Source organism: Panulirus ornatus, chromosome 10, assembly GCF_036320965.1.
Source record: "Panulirus ornatus isolate Po-2019 chromosome 10, ASM3632096v1, whole genome shotgun sequence".
Lineage (NCBI taxonomy): Eukaryota > Metazoa > Arthropoda > Malacostraca > Decapoda > Palinuridae > Panulirus > Panulirus ornatus.
This window is the reverse complement of record NC_092233.1, coordinates 28,971,614-28,998,544: the sequence shown is the minus strand read 5'-3', so window position 1 is coordinate 28,998,544 and position 26,931 is coordinate 28,971,614. Positions and strand designations below refer to the sequence as shown.

At 42.8% G+C, this 26,931-nt stretch overlaps 1 protein-coding gene across 3 annotated transcripts in view; it reads right to left on the bottom strand.

Annotated features, from left to right (window-relative positions):
• Window positions 1-26,931, bottom strand: part of LOC139750865 (small glutamine-rich tetratricopeptide repeat-containing protein alpha-like) — a 150,067-nt gene that overhangs the window by 108,790 nt on the left and 14,346 nt on the right. For all 3 annotated transcript variants that reach the window (XM_071665670.1, XM_071665667.1, XM_071665669.1), the window contains exons 2-3: window positions 25,224-25,440; window positions 9,828-9,985 (exon numbers count right to left, since the gene is read on the bottom strand). In XM_071665670.1, coding sequence (XP_071521771.1) covers window positions 9,828-9,985; window positions 25,224-25,412 — 347 coding nt within the window. In that variant the 5' untranslated portion in view covers window positions 25,413-25,440. The remainder of the gene's footprint in view (window positions 1-9,827; window positions 9,986-25,223; window positions 25,441-26,931) is intronic.

The window sequence follows — 26,931 nt, the reverse complement described above, 5'->3', positions numbered from 1 at the left end:
ATCGAGGCCTGAACATGCAGGAGGGTGAAAGGCGGGCAAGGAATAGAGTGAATTGGATCGATGTGGTATACCGGGGTCGATGTGCTGTCAATGGATTGAATCAGGGCATGTGAAGCGTCTGGGGTAAACCATGGAAAGTTCTTTAGGGCCTGGATGTGGAAAGGGAGCTGTGGTTTCGGGCATTATTGCATGACAGCTGGAGACTGAGTGTGAGCGAATGGGGCCTTTGTTGTCTTTTCCTGGCACTGCCTCATGCACATGAGGGGGAGGGGGATGTTTTCCGTGTGTGGCGGGGTAGCGATGGGGGTGAGTAGGGGCAGACAGTGTGAATTGTCTGCATGTGTGTATATGTGTGTGTCTGTGTGTGTATATATGTGTGTACGTTGGGATATGTGGGTGTGTATGTTTGCGTGTGTGGACGTGTGTGCGCATGTGTGTGGGGGTGGGTTGGGCCATTTCTTTCGTCTGTTTCCTTGCGATACCTCGCAGGCGCGGGAGACACCGACAAAGCAAAATATATAATAAATATAATTTATGGATCTGGAGAAGGCATATGATAGAGTTGATAGAGAAGCTCTGTGGAAGGTATTAAGAATATATGGTGTAGGAGGCAAGTTGTTAGAAGCAGTGAAAAGGTTTTACATAAACGCCCACACACACACATATACATACCTATACATTTCAATGTATACATACATAGACATATACATACACATGTACACATCCATACTTGCGCCTTCATCCGTTCATGTCACCACCCCGCCACACATGAAATGATACCCCCCTACTCCTGCGCGCGTGAGGTAGCACTAGAAAAAGACAACAAAGGCCACATTCGCTCACACTCAGTCTCTAGCTGTCATGTGTAATGCACCAAAATCACAGCTCCCTTTCCACATCCAGGTCCAACAGAACTTTCCATGGTTTACCCCAGATGCTTCACATGCCCTGGTTCAGTCCATTGATATCATGTTGACCCTGGTACACCACATCGTTTCAATTCACTCTATTCCTTGCACGCCTTTCACACTCCTGTATGTTCAGGCACCAATCGCTCAAAATCTTTTTAACTTCATCCTTCCACCTCCAATTTGGTCTCGCTTTTCTCCTCCTTCCCTCCACCTCTGACACAATATATCCTCTTTGTCAATCTTTCCTCACTCATTCTCTCCATGTGACCAAACCATTTCAATACACCCTCTTCTGCTCTCTCAACCACACTCTTTTTATTACCACACATCTCTCTAATCTTTCGTTACCTACTCGATCAAACCACCTCAAAAGACATACTGCCCTCAAACATTTCATTTCCAACACATCCACCATCCTCCCCACAACCCTATCTATAGCCCATGCCTCAAAACCATAAAACATTGTTGAAACCACTATTCCTTCAAACATACCCATAAATGCTCTCCGAGATAATGTTCTCGCCTTCCACATTCTTCAAAGCTCCCAGAACCTTTGCCTCCTCCCCCACCCTGTGACTCACTTCCACCTCTATGGTTTCATCCGCTGCTAAATCCACTCCCTGATATCTAAAACACTTCACTTCCACCAGTTTTTCTCCATTCAAACTTACCTCCCAATTGACTTGTCCCTCAACTTTACTGAACCTAATAACCTTGCTCTTATTCACATTCACTCTCAGCTTCTTCTTTCACACACTTAACAAAACTCAGTCACCAACTTCTGCAGTTTCTCTATCAAATCAGCCACCAGTGCTCTATCATCAGCGAACAACAACTGACTCACTTCCCAAGACCTCTCACCCACAACAGACTGCATACTTGCTCCTCTTTCCAAAAAGCTTGCATTCACCTCCCTAACAACACCATCCATAAACAAATTAAACAACCATGGAGACATCACGCACCCCTGCAGCAAACCTACATTCACTGGGAACCAATCACTTTCCTCTCTTCCTACTCGTACATATGCCTTACATCCTTGATAAAAACTTTTCACTGCTTCTAACAACTTACCTCCCTCACCATATACTCTTAATACCTTCCACAGAGCATCTCTATCAACTCTATCAAATGCCTTCTCGTGACCCATAAATGATACATACAAATCCATTTGTTTTTCAAAGTATTTCTCACATACATTCTTCAAAGCAAGCACCTGATCCACACATCCCCTACCACTTCTGAAACCACGATGCTCTTCCCCAATCTGATGCTCTGTACATGCCTTCACCCTTTCAATCAATACCCTCCCATATAATTTCCCAGGAATATTCAACTTTTTTTTTTTTTTGCTTTGTCGCTGTCTCCCGCGTCTGCGAGGTAGCGCAAGGAAACAGACGAAAGAAATGGCCCAACCCACCCACATACACATGTATATACATACGTCCACACACGCAAATATACATACCTACACAGCTTTCCATGGTTTACCCCAGACGCTTCACATGCCTTGATTCAATCCACTGACAGCACGTCAACCCCGGTATACCACATCGCTCCAATTCACTCTATTCCTTGCCCTCCTTTCATCCTCCTGCATGTTCAGGCCCCGATCACACAAAATCTTTTTCACTCCATCTTTCCACCTCCAATTTGGTCTCCCTCTTCTCTCGTTCCCTCCACCTCCGACACATATATCCTCTTGGTCAATCTTTCCTCACTCATTCTCTCCATGTGCCCAAACCATTTCAAAACACCCTCTTCTGCTCTCTCAACCACGCTCTTTTTATTTCCACACATCTCTCTTACCCTTACGTTACTTACTCGATCAAACCACCTCACACCACACATTGTCCTCAAACATCTCATTTCCAGCACATCCATCCTCCTGCGCACAACTCTATCCATAGCCCACGCCTCGCAACCATACAACATTGTTGGAACCACTATTCCTTCAAACATACCCATTTTTGCTTTCCGAGATAATGTTCTCGACTTCCACACATTATTCAAGGCTCACAGAATTTTCGCCCCCTCCCACACCCTATGATCCACTTCCGCTTCCATGGTTCCATCTGCTGCCAGATCCACTCCCAGATATCTAAAACACTTTACTTCCTCCAGTTTTTCTCCATTCAAACTCACCTCCCAATTGACTTGACCCTCAACCCTAATGTACCTAATAACCTTGCTCTTATTCACATTTACTCTTAACTTTCTTCTTTCACACACTTTACCAAACTCAGTCACCAGCTTCTGCAGTTTCTCACATGAATCAGTCACCAGCGCTGTATCATCAGCGAACAACAATTGACTCACTTCCCAAGCTCTCTCATCCCCAACAGACTTCATACTTGCCCCTCTTTCCAAAACTCTTGCATTCACCTCCCTAACAACCCCATCCATAAACAAATTAAACAACCATGGAGACATCAAACACCCCTGCCACAAACCTACATTCACTGAGAACCAATCACTTTCCTCTCTCCCTACACGTACACATGCCCTACATCCTCAATAAAAACTTTTCACTGCTTCTAACAACTTGCCTCCCACACCATATATTCTTAATACCTTCCACAGAGCATCTCTATCAACTCTATCATATGCCTTCTCCAAATCCATAAATGCTACATACAAATCCATCTGCTTTTCTAAGTATTTCTCACATACATTCTTCAAAGCAAACACCTGATCCACACATCCTCTACCACTTCTGAAACCACACTGCTCTTCCCCAATCTGATGCTCTGTACATGCCTTCACCCTCTCAATCAATACCCTCCCATATAATTTACCAGGAATACTCAACAAACTTATTTTTTTTTTTTTTTTTTTTTATACTTTGTCGCTGTCTCCCGCGTTTGCGAGGTAGCGCAAGGAAACAGACGAAAGAAATGGCCCAACCCCCCCCCCATACACATGTACATACACACGTCCACACACGCAAATATACATACCTACACAGCTTTCCATGGTTTACCCCAGACGCTTCACATGCCTTGGTTCAATCCACTGACAGCACGTCAACCCCTGTATACCACATCGCTCCAATTCACTCTATTCCTTGCCCTCCTTTCACCCTCCTGCATGTTCAGGCCCCGATCACACAAAATCTTTTTCACTCCATCTTTCCACCTCCAATTTGGTCTCCCTCTTCTCCTCGTTCCCTCCACCTCCGACACATATATCCTCTTGGTCAATCTTTCCTCACTCATTCTCTCCATGTGCCCAAACCATTTCAAAACACCCTCTTCTGCTCTCTCAACCACGCTCTTTTTATTTCCACACATCTCTCTTACCCTTACGTTACTTACTCGATCAAACCACCTCACACCACACACTGTCCTCAAACATCTCATTTCCAGCACATCCATCCTCCTGCGCACAACTCTATCCATAGCCCACGCCTCGCAACCATACAGCATTGTTGGAACCACTATTCCTTCAAACATACCCATTTTTGCTTTCCGAGATAATGTTCTCGACTTCCACACATTTTTCAAGGCTCCCAAAATTTTCGCCCCCTCCCCCACCCTATGATCCACTTCCGCTTCCATGGTTCCATCCGCTGACAGATCCACTCCCAGATATCTAAAACACTTCACTTCCTCCAGTTTTTCTCCATTCAAACTCACCTCCCAATTGACTTGACCCTCAACCCTACTGTACCTAATAACCTTGCTCTTATTCACATTTACTCTTAACTTTCTTCTTCCACACACTTTACCAAACTCAGTCACCAGCTTCTGCAGTTTCTCACATGAATCAGCCACCAGCGCTGTATCATCAGCGAACAACAACTGACTCACTTCCCAAGCTCTCTCATCCCCCACAGACTTCATACTTGCCCCTCTTTCCAGGACTCTTGCATTTACCTCCCTAACAACCCCATCCATAAACAAATTAAACAACCATGGAGACATCACACACCCCTGCCGCAAACCTACATTCACTGAGAACCAATCACTTTCCTCTCTTCCTACACGTACACATGCCTTACATCCTCGATAAAAACTTTTCACTGCTTCTAACAACTTGCCTCCCACACCATATATTCTTAATACCTTCCACAGAGCATCTCTATCAACTCTATCATATGCCTTCTCCAGATCCATAAATGCTACATACAAATCCATTTGCTTTTCTAAGTATTTCTCACATACATTCTTCAAAGCAAACACCTGATCCACACATCCTCTACCACTTCTGAAACCGCACTGCTCTTCCCCAATCTGATGCTCTGTACATGCCTTCACCCTCTCAATCAATACCCTCCCATATAATTTACCAGGAATACTCAACAAACTTATACCTCTGTAATTTGAGCACTCACTCTTATCCCCTTTGCCTTTGTACAATGGCACTATGCACGCATTCCGCCAATCCTCAGGCACCTCACCATGAGTCATACATACATTAAATAACCTTACCAACCAGTCAACAATACAGTCACCCCCCTTTTTTAATAAATTCCACTGCAATACCATCCAATCCTGCTGCCTTGCCGGCTTTCATCTTCCGCAAAGCTTTTACTACCTCTTCTCTGTTTACCAAATCATTTTCCCTAACCCTCTCACTTTGCACACCACCTCGACCAAAACACCCTATATCTGCCACTCTGTCATCAGACACATTCAACAAACCTTCAAAATACTCATTCCATCTCCTTCTCACATCACCACTACTTGTTATCACCTCCCCATTTACGCCCTTCACTGAAGTTCCCATTTGCTCCCTTGTCTTACGCACCCTATTTACCTCCTTCCAGAACATCTTTTTATTCTCCCTAAAATTTACTGATAGTCTCTCACCCCAACTCTCATTTGCCCTTTTTTTCACCTCTTGCACCTTTCTCTTGACCTCCTGTCTCTTTCTTTTATACTTCTCCCACTCAATTGCATTTTTTCCCTGCACAAATCGTCCAAATGCCTCTCACTTCTCTTTCACTAATACTCTTACTTCTTCATCCCACCACTCACTACCCTTTCTAAACAGCCCACCTCCCACTCTTCTCATGCCACAAGCATCTTTTGCGCAATCCATCACTGATTCCCTAAATACATCCCATTCCTCCCCCACTCCCCTTACTTCCATTGTTCTCACCTTTTTCCATTCTGTACACAGTCTCTCCTGGTACTTCCCCACACACGTCTCCTTCTCAAGCTCACTTACTCTCACCACCTTCTTCACCCCAACATTCACTCCTCTTTTCTGAAAACCCACACTAATCTTCACCTTAGCCTCCACAAGATAATGATCAGACATCCCTCCAGTTGCACTTCTCAGCACATTAACATCCAAAAGTCTCTCTTTCGCACGCCTGTCAATTAACACGTAATCCAATAACGCTCTCTGGCCATCTCTCCTACTTACATAAGTATACTTATGTATATCTCGCTTTTTAAACCAGGTATTCCCAATCATCAGTCCTTTTTCAGCACATAAATCTACAAGCTCTTCACCATTTCCATTTACAACACTGAACACCCCATGCATACCAATTATTCCCTCAACAAACTTATACCTCTGTAATTTGAGCACTCACTCTTATCCCCTTTGCCTTTGTACAATGGCACTATGCACGCATTCTGCCAATCCTCAGGCACCTCATCATGAGTCATACATACATTAAATAACCTTACCAACCAGTCAACAATACAATCACCCCCTTTTTTAATAAATTCCACTGCAATACCATCCAAACCTGCTGCCTTGCCGGCTTTCATCTTCCGCAAAGCTTTTACTTCCTCTTCTCTGTTTACCAAATCATTTTCCCTAACCCTCTCACTTTGCACACCACCTCGACCAAAACACCCTATATCTGCCACTCTATCATCAAACACATCCAACAAACTTCAAAATACTCACTCCATCTCCTTCTCACATCACCACTACTTGTTATCACCTCCCCATTTGCACCCTTCACTGAAGTTCCCATTTGCTCCCTTGTCTTACGCACTTTATTTACCTCCTTCCAGTACATCTTTTTATTCTCCCTAAAATTTAATGATACTCTCTCACCCCAACTCTCATTTGCCCTTTTTTTTTCACCTCTTGCACCTTTCTCTTGACCTCCTGTCTCTTTCTTTTATACATCTCCCACTCAATTGCATTTTTTCCCTGCAAAAATCGTCCAAATGCCTCTCTCTTCTCTTTCACTAATACTCTTACTTCTTCATCCCACCACTCACTACCCTTTCTAATCAACCCACCTCCCACTCTTCTCATGCCACAAGCATCTTTTGCGCAATCCATCACCGATTCCCTAAATGCATCCCATTCCTCCCCCACTCCCCTTACTTCCATTGTTCTCACCTTTTTCCATTCTGTACTCAGTCTCTCCTGGTACTTCCTCACACAAGTCTCCTTCCTAAGCTCACTTACTCTCACCACCCTCTTCACCCCAACATTCTCTCTTCTTTTCTGAAAACCCATACAAATCTTCACCTTAGCCTCCACAAGATAATGATCAGACATCCCTCCAGTTGCACCTCTCAGCACATTAACATCCAAAAGTCTCTCTTTCGTGCGCCTGTCAATTAACACGTAATCCAATAACGCTCTCTGGCCATCTCTCCTACTTACATAAGTATACTTATGTATATCTCGCTTTTTAAACCAGGTATTCCCAATCATCAGTCCTTTTTCAGCACATAAATCTACAAGCTCTTCACCATTTCCATTTACAACACTGAACACCCCATGTATACCAATTATTCCCTCAACTGCCACATTACTCACCTTTGCATTCAAATCACCCATCACTATAACCCTGTCTCGTGCATCAAAACCACTAACACACTCATTCAGCTGCTCCCAAAACACTTGCCTCTCATGATCTTTCTTCTCATGCCCAGGTGCACATGCACCAATAATCACCCATCTCTCTCCATCAACTTTCAGTTTTACCCATATCAATCGAGAATTTACTTTCTTACATTCTATCACATACTCCCACAACTCCTGTTTCAGGAGTACTGCTACTCCTTCCCTTGCTCTTGTCCTCTCACTAACCCCTGACTTTACTCCCAAGACATTCCCAAACCACTCTTCCCCTTTACCCTTGAGCTTCGTTTCACTCAGAGCCAAAACATCCAGGTTCCTTTCCTCAAACATACTACCTATCTCTCCTTTTTTCACATCTTGGTTACATCCACACACAGTTAGGCACCCCAATCAGAGCCTTCGAGGAGGATGAGCACTCCCCGCGTGACTCCTTCTTCTGTTTCCCATTTTAGAAAGTTAAAAAAAAATACAAACTTATACCTTTGTAATTTGAATATTCACCTTTATCCCCTTTGCCTTTGTACAATGGCACTATGCCTGCATTCTGCCAATCCTCAGGCACTTCACCATGAACCATACATACACTGAATATCTTTACCAGTTAGTCAACAACATAGTCACCCCCTTTTTTAATAAATTACACAGCAATACCATCCAATCCTGTCCCCTTGCTAGCTTTCATCTTCAGCAAAGCTTTCACTACCTCTTCTCTGTTTACTAAACCGTTTTCCCTGACCCTTTCACTTCGCACACCACCTCGACCAAAACACCCTATATCTGCCACTCTATCATCAAGCACATTCAACAAACCTTCAAAATATTCACTCCATCTCCTTCTCACTTCACCATTACTTGTTATTAACTACCCATTAGCCCCTTCACTGATGTTCTCATTTGTTCTCTTGTCTTACGCACTTCATTCACCTCCTTACAAAACATCTTTTTATTCTCCTAAAGTGTAACGATACTCTCTCACCCCAACTCTCATTTGCTCTCTTTTTCACCTCTTGCACCTTTCTCTTGACCTCCTGCCTCTATCTTTTATACAACTCCCAGTTATTCGCACTACTTCCCGGCAAAAGTTGTCCAAGCGCATCTCTCTTCTCTTTCACTAACAATCTTACTTCTTCACCCCACCACTCACTACCCTTTCTAATCTGCCAACCTCCCACGCTTCTCATGCCACAAGCATCTTTTGCAGAAGCCATCACTGTTTCCCTAAATACATCCCATTCCTCCCCCACTCCCCTTACATCATTTGCTCTCACCTTTTTCCATTCTGCACTCAATCTCTACTGGTACTTCCTCATACAAGTCTCCTTTCCAAGCTCACTTACTCTCACTACCCTCTTCACCCCAACATTCTCTCTTCTTTCCTGAAACCTCTACAAATCTTCACCATCGCCTCCACAAGATAATGATTAGATATCCCTCCAGGTGCCCCTCTCAGCACATTAACATCCAAAAGTCTCTCTTTCATGCATCTATCAATCAACACGTAGTCCAAGAATGCTCTCTGGCCATCTCTCCTACTTACATACGTATACTTACGTATATCTCTCTTTTTAAACCAGGTATTCCCAATCACCAGTCCTTTTTCAGCAGCAAATCCACAAGCTCTTCACCATTTCCATTTACAACACTGAACACCCCATGTACACCAATTATACCCTCAACTGCCACATTACTCACCTTTGCATTTAAATCACCCATCACTATACCCTGGTCTCATGCATCAAAGCTGCTCACAGACACTCAGCTGCTCCCACAACTCTTGCCTCACATGATCTTTCTTCTCATGACCAGGTGCACAGGCACCAATATAAAAAAAACAATTAAAATCATGAACATCCTATGGGTGGTTCCTACAATACATATACGGAGATACAAATTTTATAGTGCTCTAGTTTAAATTTTTTGATGATTCATCACTAAGGCTCCAAGCACCTCATGTGACCTAACAAAAACTCTCCCAACCCTATCATAACCACACATCATGCACACTTCTCATCATATTCCTGCCTATAAAAAACAAATCAACAATTTTATCTTGTGTACCCTGTCTTCTCTCTGTCTGTATCACATGCATTTATGAAAATTCTTATGCTTAAATCTAAGCAAACTTACTTGGTATAACAATCTAGTGCGTCAGTAAACTTTTCCTCCCGCATAAGTTGATTACCTTCATTCTTGAGTTGCTCTGCTTCAGCTTTCTCCTCTGGAGTTGCTTCCTTTTGAGTTTCCATTTTCTGAGCAGATGTCTGTGTTGTCCTCTCATGGATTGGCTGCAATATTAGGCCAAGTTAAGTAAGACTATAAACACTCTACCTCCATGCATAAAAATAAAGACTAAAATGCACACCATTACGAGATGAAAAATTATTCATATTTTCATATTTTCTTAATTCTTTGAAAATTCTTTCCGTAGGTGACCACCCAAAACATCTCACTGTTGCTCTATTACCCTGCTCTTTTGCATATTCTATCACCTCTACTTTATTCTTCATTGTTTATGCAAATCTTTTTTGCTCTGCAGCCATTGGTAAATATGTGTGATATTAGGTAGTAGTAATAATATGAAAGGCAGTAGGATCCAGGTAGGTTGTTTATTGCTTGTTACTTCATTTCACTGTGTATCTGTTTTGTCAGTATTCTATTTGTTGGGACTGGGGAATCTATGAGTAGTAGTTACTGAAGCCTGAGGCAGGGATAAGTTTAAATTTCTGCTGGGATCAGTTACAGAATGATTTGGGTGGAAGGGGTCTAGTGATGAGGCATAGAACTGGGTGCTGAGCATGGTAAGATGAGACTATTAGGGAGGATTTTTGTTTTGTGGTGCTGAGTGCTTATGGTTGCCAAACAGCCAATGATTGTGTGGGTGCATTATTTTGTGAGATCTAAAGCCCTGATGCACTTGGCTTTGAGACAGTGGAAAGCCAGGAAGATGAGGCATAGTTTAAAGTGGAGCAGATGAACTGATTGTGTAGGATGTGAAGGGATTCTTTTTCCTTCCGTACTGGTGCCATTTAGTGTTCTGAGGGCATTTTGTTTGTGCGTTCATGTTATGGGTGTGGGAAGTGAACGTCAAGTGTGTCATATGTGATGCCTAAAATGGTTAGTGCTTTGTTCAGTGTGAGAGACTGAACATTCAAGGTGACTGGGAGGCATGAGCTGGATTTATGTCTGTCTGGAGTTAAAAGAATGAGTGAAGATTTCTTGTGAACGAATGTTTAAATTGTGTAATGTAGTGCTGCATGTCTAATGTTGCTACTATGTTATCATGGAATTAGGTGATTGTGAGGTTATCTGCATTTGAAAGGACCTTCATGTTGAGGTTTGCCTGAGATAATGGGAGATGTAATTGCTACTTAGGCACTCTTTTACAGAACTTGAGTGTGTAACAGGTGAAACCATTTGAAGTGACTATCACAGTGGGTGGCTATGAAACTGGCTAACCACTTTTTCTCACTGTTGTGGAGGATCAACTATGTTTTGTGTGAGGATGTGTCAGGGGATAGTGTCAAATGCTTTGTTGATGTCTACTGCCACGAGTGTCGTGTGGGAGGGGGTTTGTGGTTGGCTGAAACCATCTGGGATATGTTGTGTGATAGCATGTGGTTTGGTGGTAAAATATTTGGGTTTGAAGCCAGGCTGTGTGGGTGAGAGAAGGATATCTCATTTGATTCTGTTGTGAATCATTAGTTTTTCAGTCTGGATATTGAGGAGGAGGAGGAGGAGGAGGAGGAAGTTTGAAGGGTTTAAGAATTGGTATTAAGTTGAGAAGTTTAAAGATGTTATACATTTTGTTATGCAGCCAGTAAGGTTAAAAGAAATGATGAACAGCTCATGGAACTGTGCACTGAAAAAGGACCAGTGACTAGGAATATCTGATTAAAATCTTTTTTTTTTTTTTTTGCTTTGTCGCTGTCTCCCGCGTTTGCGAGGTAGCGCAAGGAAACAGACGAAAGAAATGGCCCAACCCATCCCCATACACATGTATATACATACGTCCACACACGCAAATATACATACCTACACAGCTTTCCATGGTTTACCCCAGACGCTTCACATGATTCAATCCACTGACAGCACATCAACCCCGGTATACCACATCGCTCCAATTCACTTTATTCCTTGCCCTCCTTTCACCCTCCTGCATGTTCAGGCCCCGATCACACAAAATCTTTTTCACTCCATCTTTCCACCTCCAATTTGGTCTCCCTCTTCTCCTCGTTCCCTCCACCTCCGACACATATATCCTCTTGGTCAATCTTTCCTCACTCATTCTCTCAATGTGACCAAACCATTTCAAAACACCCTCTTCTGCTCTCTCAACCACGCTCTTTTTATTTCCACACATCTCTCTTACCCTTACGTTACTTACTCGATCAAACCACCTCACACCAAACATTGTCCTCAAACATCTCATTTACAGCCTCTTGGGTGTAAATATGCTGTCGGGCAGATAGTGGGATTTATGATCACTACATGGTCGAGGCAAGGGTGGAGATTTGTAGAGGTTGTCAGAAATGAAGAAATTATATGAAATTGAGTGAGCTTGAAAAAGAGACACCAGGAGATATTAGAGAAGAATGACAAATAAACGAGGTTAGGGGAGTGGGTGAGGAATGGAAGGTATTTAGGGAAGAAGTGCTGGCATATGCGAGAGAAGTGTATGCATTGTGGAAGTTTGGACATGAGGTGAGAAAGGGGACAGAGTGGAGGAATGAAGGAGTAAAGTAGCTTGTGAAAGAGGAAAGGTAGGTACATGGATGGTAGTTACAGAGAAGGAATGCAAATGATTGAGAGATATACATGAGAAAGTGGCAGGAGGTCAAGAGGAAGGGGCTGGAGCAGAAAAAGAGGGCAAAAGAGAGGGTGAGCATGTATCAGTAAACTTCAGGGAAAATAAGATGCTATGGAAGGAGGTTAATAGTTGGCAAAAAACAAGAAAACAAATGGAAGCATTGATGAAGGGACAAATGGGAAAGTGGTTACTGGCACTGATAAGGTGAAGAGATGAAATAAATAATCTAAAGGACTGTGGAATATGATTGATGATAGGATAAAAGATGTGCAGAGTTTTGGTTGGGAGGTAAGTAAAAAGAGTCATAACAACTACTTTGGTGAAGAAAGAAGTGGTGAAAGTCTTGCATATGATGAAATGTGGCAAGGTGGCTATAGTGAATGGCATTGCAGATGAATTCCTTAATAAAGGGGGTGACTGGTGTTGACTGGTTACTTAGGATTTCAAATATCTATATGGATCATGGTGAGAGGATTGAAAAAATGCATGCAAAGTGCCAGGATGTACAGATAAGGGTACAAAGGTGCTTATTTTAATTACAGAAGTATATGTTTTTTTTCAGTGTTCCTAAGTTGTATGGAAGAATGGTGACTGAGTGGGAACAGGCATGCACAGAGCATCAGACTGGGAAGAAAAAAATGTGGTTTCAGCAATGGTAGAGGATGTATGGATCATGTGTTTGCCTCGAAGAATGTGTAAGAAATACTTAGAGAGAGAGAAGGATCTGTAAGTGACAGTTACAGATCCGGAGAAAGCATATGATAGGATTGATAGAGATGCTTTGTGAAAAAGGTTATGAATATATGATGTGGGAGAAAAGCTGTTCAGAACAATTAAGAGTTTTTATCAAAAGTATAAGGCACATATGCAAGCTTAGTGAGTGGTTTCACATGAAAATGAACCTGCAGTAGGAGTGTGCGATGTCATCATAGCGGTTTAATTTGTTTATGGATTGGGTGGTAAGGGAGGTAAATGCGAGGGTCTTGGAGGGGTAGGTATGAAACCTGTAATGGGTGATATGCTGTTTTTGATGGCACAGTACTGGTAAAGGATTTGTGTGAGAAACTGCAAATGCTGGTGTCTGAGTTTGGACAAGTGAGTGAAAGGAAGAAGTTGATAGTGACTGTGAATAAAAGCAAGGTTATTAGGGCTGGCAGCAGAGAAAGACAGGTTAGGTGATGTGTGAGTTTGAATGAATATTACTTGGAGGAAGTGGAGTGTTCTTGTTACTTGGGAATAGACATGGCAGTGAATGGAACCATGGAAGCAGAGGTGAGCCATATGGCGAGTGAGGGAAAGTGTGGAAATATGTTGTCATATGGAGGGACAAAAATGGATAAGTTTTTAGGTATAAAAGTCCCAGAAGATACTGTATGAATGCAAGGCATGGGCTATATATGAGAATGTAAAAAGGAGGGCACATTTCGAAAATGAAATGTTTAAGGACAACATGTGATGTGGCTGATCAAGAAAGTAACAAGAGGGTAAGAGATAGGTATGTTAATAAAAAAGAGTACCATTAAGAGAGTTGAAGAGAATGTGGTGAAATGGTTTGAAGATGATGAGAAAATGAATGATGGAAGGCTGACAAAGAGGATACATGTATCAAAAGCGGAGGGGACAGGCAGGGGAAGTCCAAATTGGAAATGGAAAGATGTGAACTTACAGGTGGCTGAAAGGCATGCAATGGACACGGTGAATTGGAGCAATGTAGTATACAGGGGGTGACACGCTGTAAGTGGACTGAACAAGGGCATATGAAGCAGCCATGGGAAACCATGGAAAAGGTCTGTGGGGCCCGGCTGTGCATAGGAAGTTGTTTATGGTGCATTACACATGACAACCAGAGAACAGATGTGAGTGAATGAGGCCTTTCTTTTCCTGTTCCTGGTGCTACCTCACTAATGTGAGAAAAGGCAAAAAAGTATGAAAGAAGAAAATGAAAGAACAAATTATTAATGTTTATGATAATTGCCATCTTCCACATTAGTGAAGTAGTGCAAGGAAACAGACGAAGAATGGCCCAACCCACCTACATACACATGTATATACATAAATGCCCACACACGCACATATACATACCTATACATTTCAACATATACACAAATATACATATATATACATGTACATATTCATACTTGTTGCCTTTATCCATTCCTGTTGCTACTCTGCAATACATGAAACAGCATCCCCCCCTCCTGCTAGGAAGCACTAGGAAAAGACAAAAAGGCCACATTTGTTCACACTCAGTCTCTAGTTGTCATGTGTAATGCATCGAAACCACAGCTCCCTTTCCACATCCAAGCCCTACAAACCTTTCCATGGTTTACCCCAGACGCTTCACATGCCTTGGTTAAATCCATTGACAGCACGTCGACCCCAGTATACCTCATCGTTCCAACTCACTCTACTCGTTGCACGCCTCCCACCCTCCAGTATGTTCAGGTCCCAATCATTCAAAATCCCCTTCACTCCACCCTTTCACCTCCAATTCAGTCTTCTGCCTCTCCTCGCTCCCTCCACCTCCAACACCCACATCCTCCTAGTCACTCCTTCCCCACTCACCCTCTCCACGTGACCAAACAACCAGAACACACCCTCTTCCACTCTCTCAACCACACTCTCCCCATCACCACACAACCCTCTTACCACTCACTCCATCAAATGACTCCACACCACACACTGTCCTCAAACATCCCACCTCCAACACATCCATCCTCCTCTGCACAACCCCATCCACAGCCCATGCCTCGCAACCACACAACACAGCTGGAACCATCATCCCCCCCAAACACACCCACCTCCGCTCCCTGGAACAACGTTCTCATGTTTCACATACTCTTCAATGCTTCCAGAACCCAACCACTCATATGCACATATATATACATAAATGCCCATACACGCACATATACATATCAATGTATACATACATATACATACAGACACATACATATACACATGTATATATTCATACTTGCTGCCTTCATCCATTCCTGTCGCTACCCTGCCACACAGGAAATAGGCCCCTGACCCCCTTCAGTGAGGAAGGACCAGGAAAAACATAAAAAAGGCCACATTCTTTCACACTCAGTCCCTACCTGTCATGTGTAATGCACCGAAACCACAGCTCCCTATCCACATCCATGCCCCCACAGACCTTTCCAAGGTTTACCAGAGACATTTCACATGCCCTGGTTCAGTCCACTGACAGCACGTCGACCCCAGTATACCACATCATTCCTATTCACTCTATTCCTTGGATGCCTCTCACCCTCCTGTATGTACAGGCCCCGATCGCTCAGAATCTTTTTCATTCCATCCTTCCACCTCCAATTTGGTCTCCTGCTTCTCCTTGTTCCATCCACCTCTGACACATATATCCTTTGTCAATCTTTCCTCAATCATTCTCTCCATATGTCCAAACCATTTCAGCACACTCTCTTCTGCTCTCTCAACCTAGCTCTTTTTAATTCCACACATATTTGACCAAACACCTCACACCACATATTGTCCTCAAATATTTCATTTCCAACACATCCACCCTCCTCCGTACAACCATATCTATAGTCCATTCTTCGCAACCATATAACTTTGTTGAAACTACTATTCTTTCAAACATACCCGTTTTTGCTCTCAGAGATAATGTTCTCTCCTTCCACACATTCTTCATTGCTCCCAGAACCTACGCTTCCCTTCCCCAACCTGTGACTCACTTCCACTTCCATGATTCCATCTGCTGCTAAGTCCACTCACAGATATCTAAAACACTTCATTTCCACCAATTTTTCTCCATTCAACCTTACATCCCAATTATCTTGTCCCTCTACCCTACTGAACCTTCCTCTTATTCACATTTACTCTCAGCTTTCTCCTTTCACACACTTTTCCAAACTCCGTCACTATCTTCTGTAGTTTCTCACTCAAATCAGCCACTAGAGCTATATTATCAGAGAACAATTGACTCACTTCCCAGGCCTTCTCATCCACAACAAACTCCATACTTGCCCCTCTATCCAAAACTCTTGCATTCAAATCCCTAATCACCCCATCCATAAACAAGTTAAACAACAACCATGGGGACATCACATACCCCTGCCGCAGACCGACATTCGCTGGGAACCAATCACTCTCCTCTCTTCCAACTCGTACACATACCTTACATCCTTGGTAAAAACCTTTCACTGCTTCTAGAAACTTACCTCCCACACCACATACTCTTAAAACCTTCCACAAAGCATCTCTTTCAACCATATCATATGCCTTCTCCAGATCCATAGATGCTACATACAAATCCATCTGTTTTTTAAGTGTTTCTCACATACACTCTTCAAAGCAAAAACCTGATCCCCACATCCTCTACCACTTCTGAAACCACACTGCTCTTTCCCAATCTGATGCTCTGCACATGCCTTCACACTCTTAATCAATACCCTTCCATATAATTTCCCTGGAATACTCAACAAACTTATGCCTCTGTTGTTTGAACACTCACCTTTATCCCCTTTGCCTTTGTACAATGGCACAATGCATTCATTCTACCAATCCTCAGGCATTTCACCATGGTCCACACATGCACTGAATATCCTTATCAACCAATCAACAACACAATCACCGCCTTCTTTAATGAATTTTACTGCAATACCATCCAAATCTGCCGCCTTGCTAGACGTCATCTTCCACAAAGCTTTCACTATGTCTTCTCTCTTAACCAAACTGTTTTCCTTGATACTCTCACTTCACAAACCACACTGACCAAAACACCCTATATCTGCCACTCTATCATCAAACAAATTCAACAAACCTTCAAAATACTCACTCCATCTCCTCACTTCATCACTACCTGTTATTACTTCCCCACTTGCCCCCTTCACTGATGTTTCCCTTTCTTCTTGTCCTATGCATGTTATTTACCTCCTTCCAAAACATCTTATTCTCCTTAAAATTCAATGATATTCTCTCACCCCAACTCTCATTTGCCCTCTTTTTCAACCCTTGCACCTTTCTCTTGACCTCCTCCCACTTTCTTTTATACATCTCCCAGTCATTTTCACTCCTTCCTTATAAGTACTGTCCAAACACCTCCCTTTTTTCTTTCACTAACCATTTTACTTCCTCATCCCACAACTTACTACCCTTTCTAATCTGCCCACCTCCCACCTTTCTCATACCACATCCATCTTTTGCACAAGCCATCACTGCTTCCCTAAATACATCCCATTCCTCATCCACTCCCCTCACATCATTTGCTCTCATGTTTTGCCATTCTACACTCAATCTCTCCTGGTACTTACTCACACAAGTCTCCTTTCCAAGCTCACTAACTCTCATCACTCTCCTCTCCCAAACATTCTTCTTTTTTGAAAACCACTACAAATCTTCACCTTCACTTCCACAAGATAGTGATCAGACATCCCTCCAGCTGCCCCTCTCAGCACATTAATATCCAAAAGTCTCTCTTTTACATGCCTATCAATTAACACGTAATCCCCTTCAACCATCTCTCCTACCCACATATGTATATTTATATTTATTTTGCTTTGTCGCTGTCTCCCACGTTTGCAAGGTAGGGCAAGGAAACAGACGAAAGAAATGGCCCAACCCACCCCCATACACATGTATATACATACACGTCCACACACGCAAATATACATACCTATACATCTCAATGTACACATATATATACACACACAGACACATACATATATACCCATGCACACAATTCACACTGTCTGCCTTTATTCATTTCCATCGCCACCTCGCCACACATGGAATACCATCCCCCTCCCCCCTCATGTGTGCGAGGTAGCGCTAGGAAAAGACAACAAAGGCCCCATTCGTTCACACTCAGTCTCTAGCTGTCATGCAATAATGCCCGAAACCACAGCTCCCTTTCCACATCCAGGCCCCACACAACTTTCCATGGTTTACCCCAGATGCTTCACATGCCCTGATTCAATCCACTGACAGCACGTCAACCCCGGTATACCACATCGATCCAATTCACTCTATTCCTTGCCCGCCTTTCACCCTCCTGCATGTTCAGGCCCCGATCACTCAAAATCTTTTTCACTCCATCTTTCCACCTCCAATTTGGTCTCCCACTTCTCCTCGTTCCCTCCACCTCCGACACATATATCCTCTTGGACAATCTTTCCTCACTCATTCTCTCCATGTGCCCAAACCATTTCAAAACACCCTCTTCTGCTCTCTCAACCACGCTCTTTTTATTTCCACACATCTCTCTTACCCTTACATTACTTACTCGATCAAACCACCTCACACCACACACTGTCCTCAAACATCTCATTTCCAGCACATCCATCCTCCTGCGCACAACTCTATCCATAGCCCACGCCTCGCAACCATACAACATTGCTGGAGCCACTATTCCTTCAAACATACCCAATTTTGCTTTCCGAGATAATGTTCTCGACTTCCAAACATTCTTCAAGGCTCCCAGGATTTTTGCCCCCTCCCCCACCCTATGATTCACTTCTGCTTCCATGGTTCCATCTGCTGCCAGATCCACTCCCAGATATCTAAAACACTTTACTTCCTCCAGTTTTTCTCCATTCAAACTTACCTCCCAATTGACTTGACTCTCAACCCTACTGTCCCTAATAACCTTGCTCTTATTCACATTTACTCTTAACTTTCTTCTTTCACACACTTTACCAAACTCAGTCACCAGCTTCTGCAGTTTCTCACATGAATCAGCCACCAGCGCTGTATTATCAGCGAACAACAACTGACTCACTTCCCAAGCTCTCTTATCCACAACAGGCTTCATACTTGCCCCTCTTTCCAAAACTCTTGCATTCACCTCCCTAACAACCCCATCCATAAACAAATTAAACAACCATGGAGACATCACACACCCCTGCTGCAAACCTACATTCACTGAGAACCAATCACTTTCCTCTCTTCCTACACGTAAACATGCCTTACATCCTCGATAAGAACTTTTCACTGCTTCTAACAACTTGCCTCCCACACCATATATTCTTAATACCTTCCACAGAGCATCTCTATCAACTCTATCATATGCCTTCTCCAGATCCATAAATGCTAAATACAAACCCATTTGCTTTTCTAAGTATTTCTCACATACATTCTTCAAAGCTAACACCTGATCCACACATCCTCTACCACTTCTATCACTTTTACATGTTATCTATTTATTTATTCATTTTGCTTTGTCGCTGTCTCCCATGTTTGCGAGGTAGCGCAAGGAAACAGATGAAAGAAATGGCCCAACCCACCCCCATACACATGTATATACACACACGTCCACACACGCAAATATACATACCTATACATCTCAATGTACACATATATATACACACACAGACACATACATATATACCCATGCACACAATTCACATTGTCTGCCTTTATTCATTCCCATCGCCACCTCGCCACACATGGAATAACATCCCCCTCCCCCCTCATGTGTGCGGGGTAGCGCTAGGAAAAGACAACAAAGGCCTCATTCGTTCACACTCAGTCTCTAGCTGTCATGCAATAATGCCCAAAACCACAGCTCCCTTTCCACATCCAGGCCCCACACAGCTTTCCATGGTTTACCCCAGACGCTTCACATGCCCTGATTCAATCCACTGACAGCACGTCAACCCCGGTATACCACATCGATCCAATTCACTCTATTCCTTGCCCGCCTTTCACCCTCTTGCATGTTCAGGCCCCGATCACTCAAAATCTTTTTCACTCCATCTTTCCACCTCCAATTTGGTCTCCCACTTCTCGTTCCCTCCACCTCCGACACATATATCCTCTTGGTCAATCTTTCCTCACTCATTCTCTCCATGTATCCAAACCATTTCAAAACACCCTCTTCTGCTCTCTCAACCACGCTCTTTTTATTTCCACACATCTCTCTTACCCTTACATTACTTACTCGATCAAACCACCTCACACCACACATTGTCCTCAAACATCTCATTTCCAGCACATCCACCTTCCTGCGCACAACTCTATCCATAGCCCACGCCTCGCAACCATACAACATTATTGGAACCACTATTCCTTCAAACATACCCATTTTTGCTTTTCGAGATAATGTTCTCAACTTCCAAACATTCTTCAAGGCTCCCAGGATTTTCGCCCCCTCCCCCACCCTATGATCCACTTCCGCTTCCATGGTTCCATCCGCTGCCAGATCCACTCCCAGATATCTAAAACACTTTACTTCCTCCAGTTTTTCTCCATTCAAACTTACCTCCCAATTGACTTGACCCTCAACCCTACTGTACCTAATAACCTTGCTCTTCTTCATATTTACTCTTAACTTTCTTCTTTCACACACTTTACCAAACTCAGTCACCAGCTTCTGCAGTTTCTCACATGAATCAGCCACCAGTGCTGTATCATCAGCGAACAACAACTAACTCACTTCCCAAGCTCTCTCATCCACAACAGACTTCATTCTTGCCCCTCTTTCCAAAACTCTTGCATTTACCTCCCTAACAACCCCATCCATAAACAAATTAAACTACCATGGAGACATCACACACCCCTGCCGCAAACCTACATTCACTGAGAACCAATCACTTTCCTCTCTTCCTACACGTACACATGCCTTACATCCTCGATAAAAACTTTTCACTGCTTCTAACAACTTGCCACCCACGCCATATATTCTTAATACCTTCCACAGAGCATCTCTATCAACTCTATCATATGCCTTCTCCAGATCCATAAATGCTACATACAAATCCATTGGCTTTTCTAAGTATTTCTCACATACATTCTTCAAAGCAAACACCTGATCCACACATCTTCTACCACTTCTGAAACCACACTGCTCTTCCCCAATCTGATGCTCTGTACATGCCTTCACCCTCTCAATCAATACCCTCCCATACAACTTACCAGGAATACTCAACAAACTTATACCTCTGTAATTTGAGCACTCACTCTTATCCCCTTTGCCTTTGTACAATGGCACTATGCACGCATTCCGCCAATCCTCAGGCACCTCACCATGAGTCATACATACATTAAATAACCTTACCAACCAGTCAACAATACAGTCACCCCCTTTTTAAATAAATTCCACTGCAATACCATCCAAACCTCCTGCCTTGCTGGCTTTCATCTTCCGCAAAGCTTTTACTACCTCTTCTCTGTTTATCAAATCATTTTCCCTAACCCTCTCACTTTGCACACCACCTTGACCAAGACACCCTATATCTGCCACTCTATCATCAAACACATTCAAAAAACCTTCAAAATACTCACTCCATCTCCTTCTCACATCACCACTACTTGTTATCACCTCCCCATTAGCGCCCTTCACTGAAGTTCCCATTTGCTCCCTTGTCTTACACACTTTATTTACCTCCTTCCAGAACTTCCAGAACATCTTTTTCATTCTCCCTAAAATTTAATGACACTCTCTCACCCCAACTCTCATTTGCCCTCTTTTTCACCTCTTGCACCTTTCTCTTGACCTCCTGTCTCTTTCTTTTATACATCTCCCACTCAATTGCATTTTTTCCCTGCAAAAATCGTCCAAATGCCTCTCTCTTCTCTTTCAATAATAATCTTACTTCTTCATCCCACCACTCACTACCCTTTCTAATCAACCCACCTCCCACGCTTCTCATGCCACAAGCATCTTTTGCGCAATCCATCACTGATTCCCTAAATACATCCCATTCCTCCCCCACTCCCCTTACTTCCATTGTTCTCACCTTTTTCCATTCTGTACTCAGTCTCTCCTGGTACTTCCTCACACAAGTCTCCTTCCACATATGTATACTTATGTATATCTCTCTTTAAAGCAGTCATTCCCAAATCCACAAGCTCTTCACCATTTCCATTTACAACAATAAATAACCCACGTACACCAACCATACCCTCAACTGCCACATTACTCACTTTTGCATTTAAATCACCCATCACTAAAACCCAGTCTAATGCATCAAAGCTGCAGACACACTCACTCAGTTGCTCCCAAAACACTTGCCCCTCCACATCCAGGCTCCACAGACCTTTCCATGGTTTACCTCCAGACATTTCACATGCCCTGGTTCAGTCCACTGACAGCACGTTGATCCTAGTATACTACATCGTTTCAAGGAGAAGTGGGAGACCAAACTTGAGGTACAAGGATGGAGTGATTGAGGCCTGAACATGCAGGAAGGTGAGAGGTGTGCACAAAACAGAGTGAACTGGAACAATGTGGCATACTGGGGTCGATGTGCTATCAGTGGACTGAAGCAGGGCATGTGAAACATCTGGGCTGGGCCATGAAAAGGCCTGTGGAGCCTGGATGTGGATAGGGAGCTGTGGTTTCATTACATTACACATGACAGCTAGAGACTGAGTGTGAATGAATATGGCCTTTTTTGTCCATTTTCCTGACACTACCTCTCAGATTCAGGGAGTGGCAATGCATGCAGTATCCTGTGGGGTGGGGTGGGACTAGGAATGGATGAAGGCAAGCGCATAGTGATGCCAGGAATGGATGAAGGCAGGCAAGTAAGAACAAGGACATGTGTATGTATGTATATGCTGTGCATGTAAGGATATATATGTATAAAAGTGGATGGGTCTTCCTTCATGTTCCCTGATGCTACCTCACTGATGCAGGAAATGGCAATCTTTGCAGAACAATGGGTTACTTTCCTGGAGATTTGTCACTGTAGCAGAATATCATTGTAAGAGTAACTGAAACGCTTGTTATAAGGGGGACTATATTTATTTATTTATTTATTATACTTTGTCGCTGTCTCCCGCGTTTGCGAGGTAGCACAAGGAAACAGACGAAAGAAATGGCCCAACCCCCCCCATACACATGTATATACATACGTCCACACACGCAAATATACATACCTACACAGCTTTCCATGGTTTACCCCAGACGCTTCACATGCCCTGATTCAATCCACTGACAGCATGTCAACCCCGGTATACCACATCGCTCCAATTCACTCTATTCCTTGCCCTCCTTTCACCCTCCTGCATGTTCAGGCCCCGATCACACAAAATCTTTTTCACACCATCTTTCCACCTCCAATTTGGTCTCCCTCTTCTCCTCGTTCCCTCCACCTCCGACACATATATCCTCTTGGTCAATCTTTCCTCACTCATTCTCTCCATGTGCCCAAACCACTTCAAAACACCCTCTTCTGCTCTCTCAACCACGCTCTTTTTATTTCCACACATCTCTCTTACCCTTACGTTACTCACTCGATCAAACCACCTCACACCACACATTGTCCTCAAACATCTCATTTCCAGCACATCCATCCTCCTGCGCACAACTCTATCCATAGCCCACGCCTCGCAACCATACAACATTGTTGGAACCACTATTCCTTCAAACATACCCATTTTTGCTTTCCGAGATAATGTTCTCGACTTCCACACATTCTTCAAGGCCCCCAGAATTTTCGCCCCCCTCCCCCACCCTATGATCCACTTCCGCTTCCATGGTTCCATCCGCTGCCAGATCCACTCCCAGATATCTAAAACACTTCACTTCCTCCAGTTTTTCTCCATTCAAACTCACCTCCCAATTGACTTGACCCTCAACCCTACTGTACCTAATAACCTTGCTCTTATTCACATTCACTCTTAACTTTCTTCTTCCACACACTTTACCAAACTCAGTCACCAGCTTCTGCAGTTTCTCACATGAATCAGCCACCAGCGCTGTATCATCAGCGAACAACAACTGACTCACTTCCCAAGCTCTCTCATCCCCAACAGACTTCATACTTGCCCCTCTTTCCAAAACTCTTGCATTTACCTCCCTAACAACCCCATCCATAAACAAATTAAACAACCATGGAGACATCACACACCCCTGCCGCAAACCTATATTCACTGAGAACCAATCACTTTCCTCTCTTCCTACACGTACACATGCCTTACATCCTATATTACAGTTGAAAAATTTCCCCTATCTAAGTCTCATGTATGCATTATATAGAAAAAGCTTATTATCACTATACTAAACTCTATCAAAATGTACATTAGACTCTCTAAATCAGCATCTGTGCCATTTAGTTCACTGGTAAATCAAATAATAAATAATGATTTGTTATGAGAATGCTAGTGATGAGGGATTGAGGTACGTGGTGGTGGAGTAGGATGACCGGTGGAAAGAGCAGTTTGTCAAGCCTTCCAAATTAAGTTTATCCATTTCAGTAAGTGACATTTATGTTTGCTGTTGTATCTGGCCATTAAATTATCAGTTTTAACAATTTCAGGTTTAGGTAGATCTCATTTTAATGGCATAGTAAGAAAATGAAAATTTGGCATTCCCCATCGGGTGACCATCAACGGGTTAAAAACATTAAGAGTCTTGTATCATTTTGCTTGTTCATCTTGACAAAAAGGCACTACAACTGTAACCCTTTACAACACCCTTAAGTATTTCATTTTTAATTGAAGAGACATTAAGAAATTTATATTCTTAGAAAAAATCTTTTGCTACTGTGAAATCTTAGTATTTTCACAAATTTCTACTCTAATTCTTGGATGTCAATATAGTGAAACCCTGAACTATCTTTCTACATGTGTCGCATATAATTTCCTTTCTGACTGTATCTACAAAACTGGTATGTGACATACTCTGAACTATCTTTCTACATGTGTCGCATATAATTTCCTTTCTGACTGTACCTACAAAACTGGTATGCGACATAAGTAGAAATCATATAAAGAGAGAAATAAGTGGCAACCTCTCCTCTGGTGGCTTCTGAAAATATTTGATAGAGATTCCTGGACACTGCTAGGTCATTCTGTGCTAGTGACACACCATAGGCAGTTTCAAGGCACTGTACAGCAACTTCAACACTTTCAACACCTTCTTCTGTAAGGCCACCACCATCATTTCCCCCTTCAAGTTGTGACTGGAGAAACTGTATCATTGAGTATACCAAACGGTTTACAATTTCTCTGAAATCAAAAAAGATAAGCACATTAACCCACAGGATTAATAACATATTACATGATATATACTGATAAAGAGAAATCACAACACCTGCAAATGGAGATATTTGAGTTCATGTTAACCTAGTTGGAAAAGTTTAAACAATTTTGCCTCTACTAGTATTTTGAATTCTACCATACTCATTTTTCAAATCAAAGCTACTACATTTGACTAATGTATTCAATGCCTTGCATTTAAATCAGCATTCTGAATTACTGGACTAATTGTTTTCTGCGCATTCAAATTTGTATCATCTGTCCATTCAATTTTGGACATATTCCTGTAAGAGTCTTACAATAAAACAGGATATGGTGGTCCCTAAATGGTTTATATTGTTTAATGTAGGCTTTCTGGAAGAGGTTAAGTACATATGATATGGGAAGAAAGCTATTAGAAGCTGTAGGGAGTTTTTATCGATAGCATTATGAATGTATGAGAGTAAGTAGAGAGGAGGGTCTGTGGCAGGAGTGTGTGATGTCACCATGGCTGTTTACTGTTTATGGATTTGGTGGTGAGGAAAGTAAAATGTAAGAACTTTGGGTGGAGGGGTGGGTCTGAATACTGCATGGGCTGGGGTTTTTGAGAAGGAAGTCATTTATTGTCTGCTATTGATAAATTTCAGTTAGGAACTACAGAAATTATTTTCTAAATCTGGGAGACTGTGTGAAAAGAGAAAGTAGGGAATACATGTGAATAAAACCGAGGTAACTAGATTTAGCACAGGTAAAATACAGGTTAGCTGGAGGGCGAGTTTGAATGAGGAAAACATGGAGACAGGAAGTGTTTCACATACCAGGAAAAGGATATGGCAACAAATGGAGCAATTGGAGCAGAAATGAGACAGAAAGTAGGCGAGGGAGTAATGGAAATGGCTGAGGTTTTCTTTGACTGTTTCCTGGCACTACTTTGCTAATGCAGGAAATGGTGGAATGAACCAGGGCATGTGAAATGTTTGGGGTAAATCATGGAAAGGTCTGTGGGGCCTGAATATGGATAGGGAGCTGTGGTTAAAGTGCATTACACATGACAGCTAGAGACTGAGTGTGAATGTATATGGTCTCTTTTCTCTGTATTTCTGGCACTAACTCAGTGAAGTGGGGGACAGCGATGCTATTTCCTGTGGGGTGGGGTAGTGCCAGGAATGGGTGAAGGCAAGCAAGTATGAAAGTGTATGTGTTTATATGTATATGGCTGTGTATGTATGTATATGTGCATATGTTGATATGTATATGCATATGCATGTATATGTGCGTGTATGGGCAGTTATGTGTGTGTGTGTGAGCTTGAATGGAGAAAAACTGGAGGAAGTGAAGTGTTTTAGATATCTGGGAGTGGATCTGGCAGCGGATGGAACCATGGAAGCAGAAGTGGATCATAGGGTGGGGGAGGGGGCGAAAATTCTGGGAGCCTTGAAGAATGTGTGGAAATCGAGAACATTATCTCGGAAAGCAAAAATG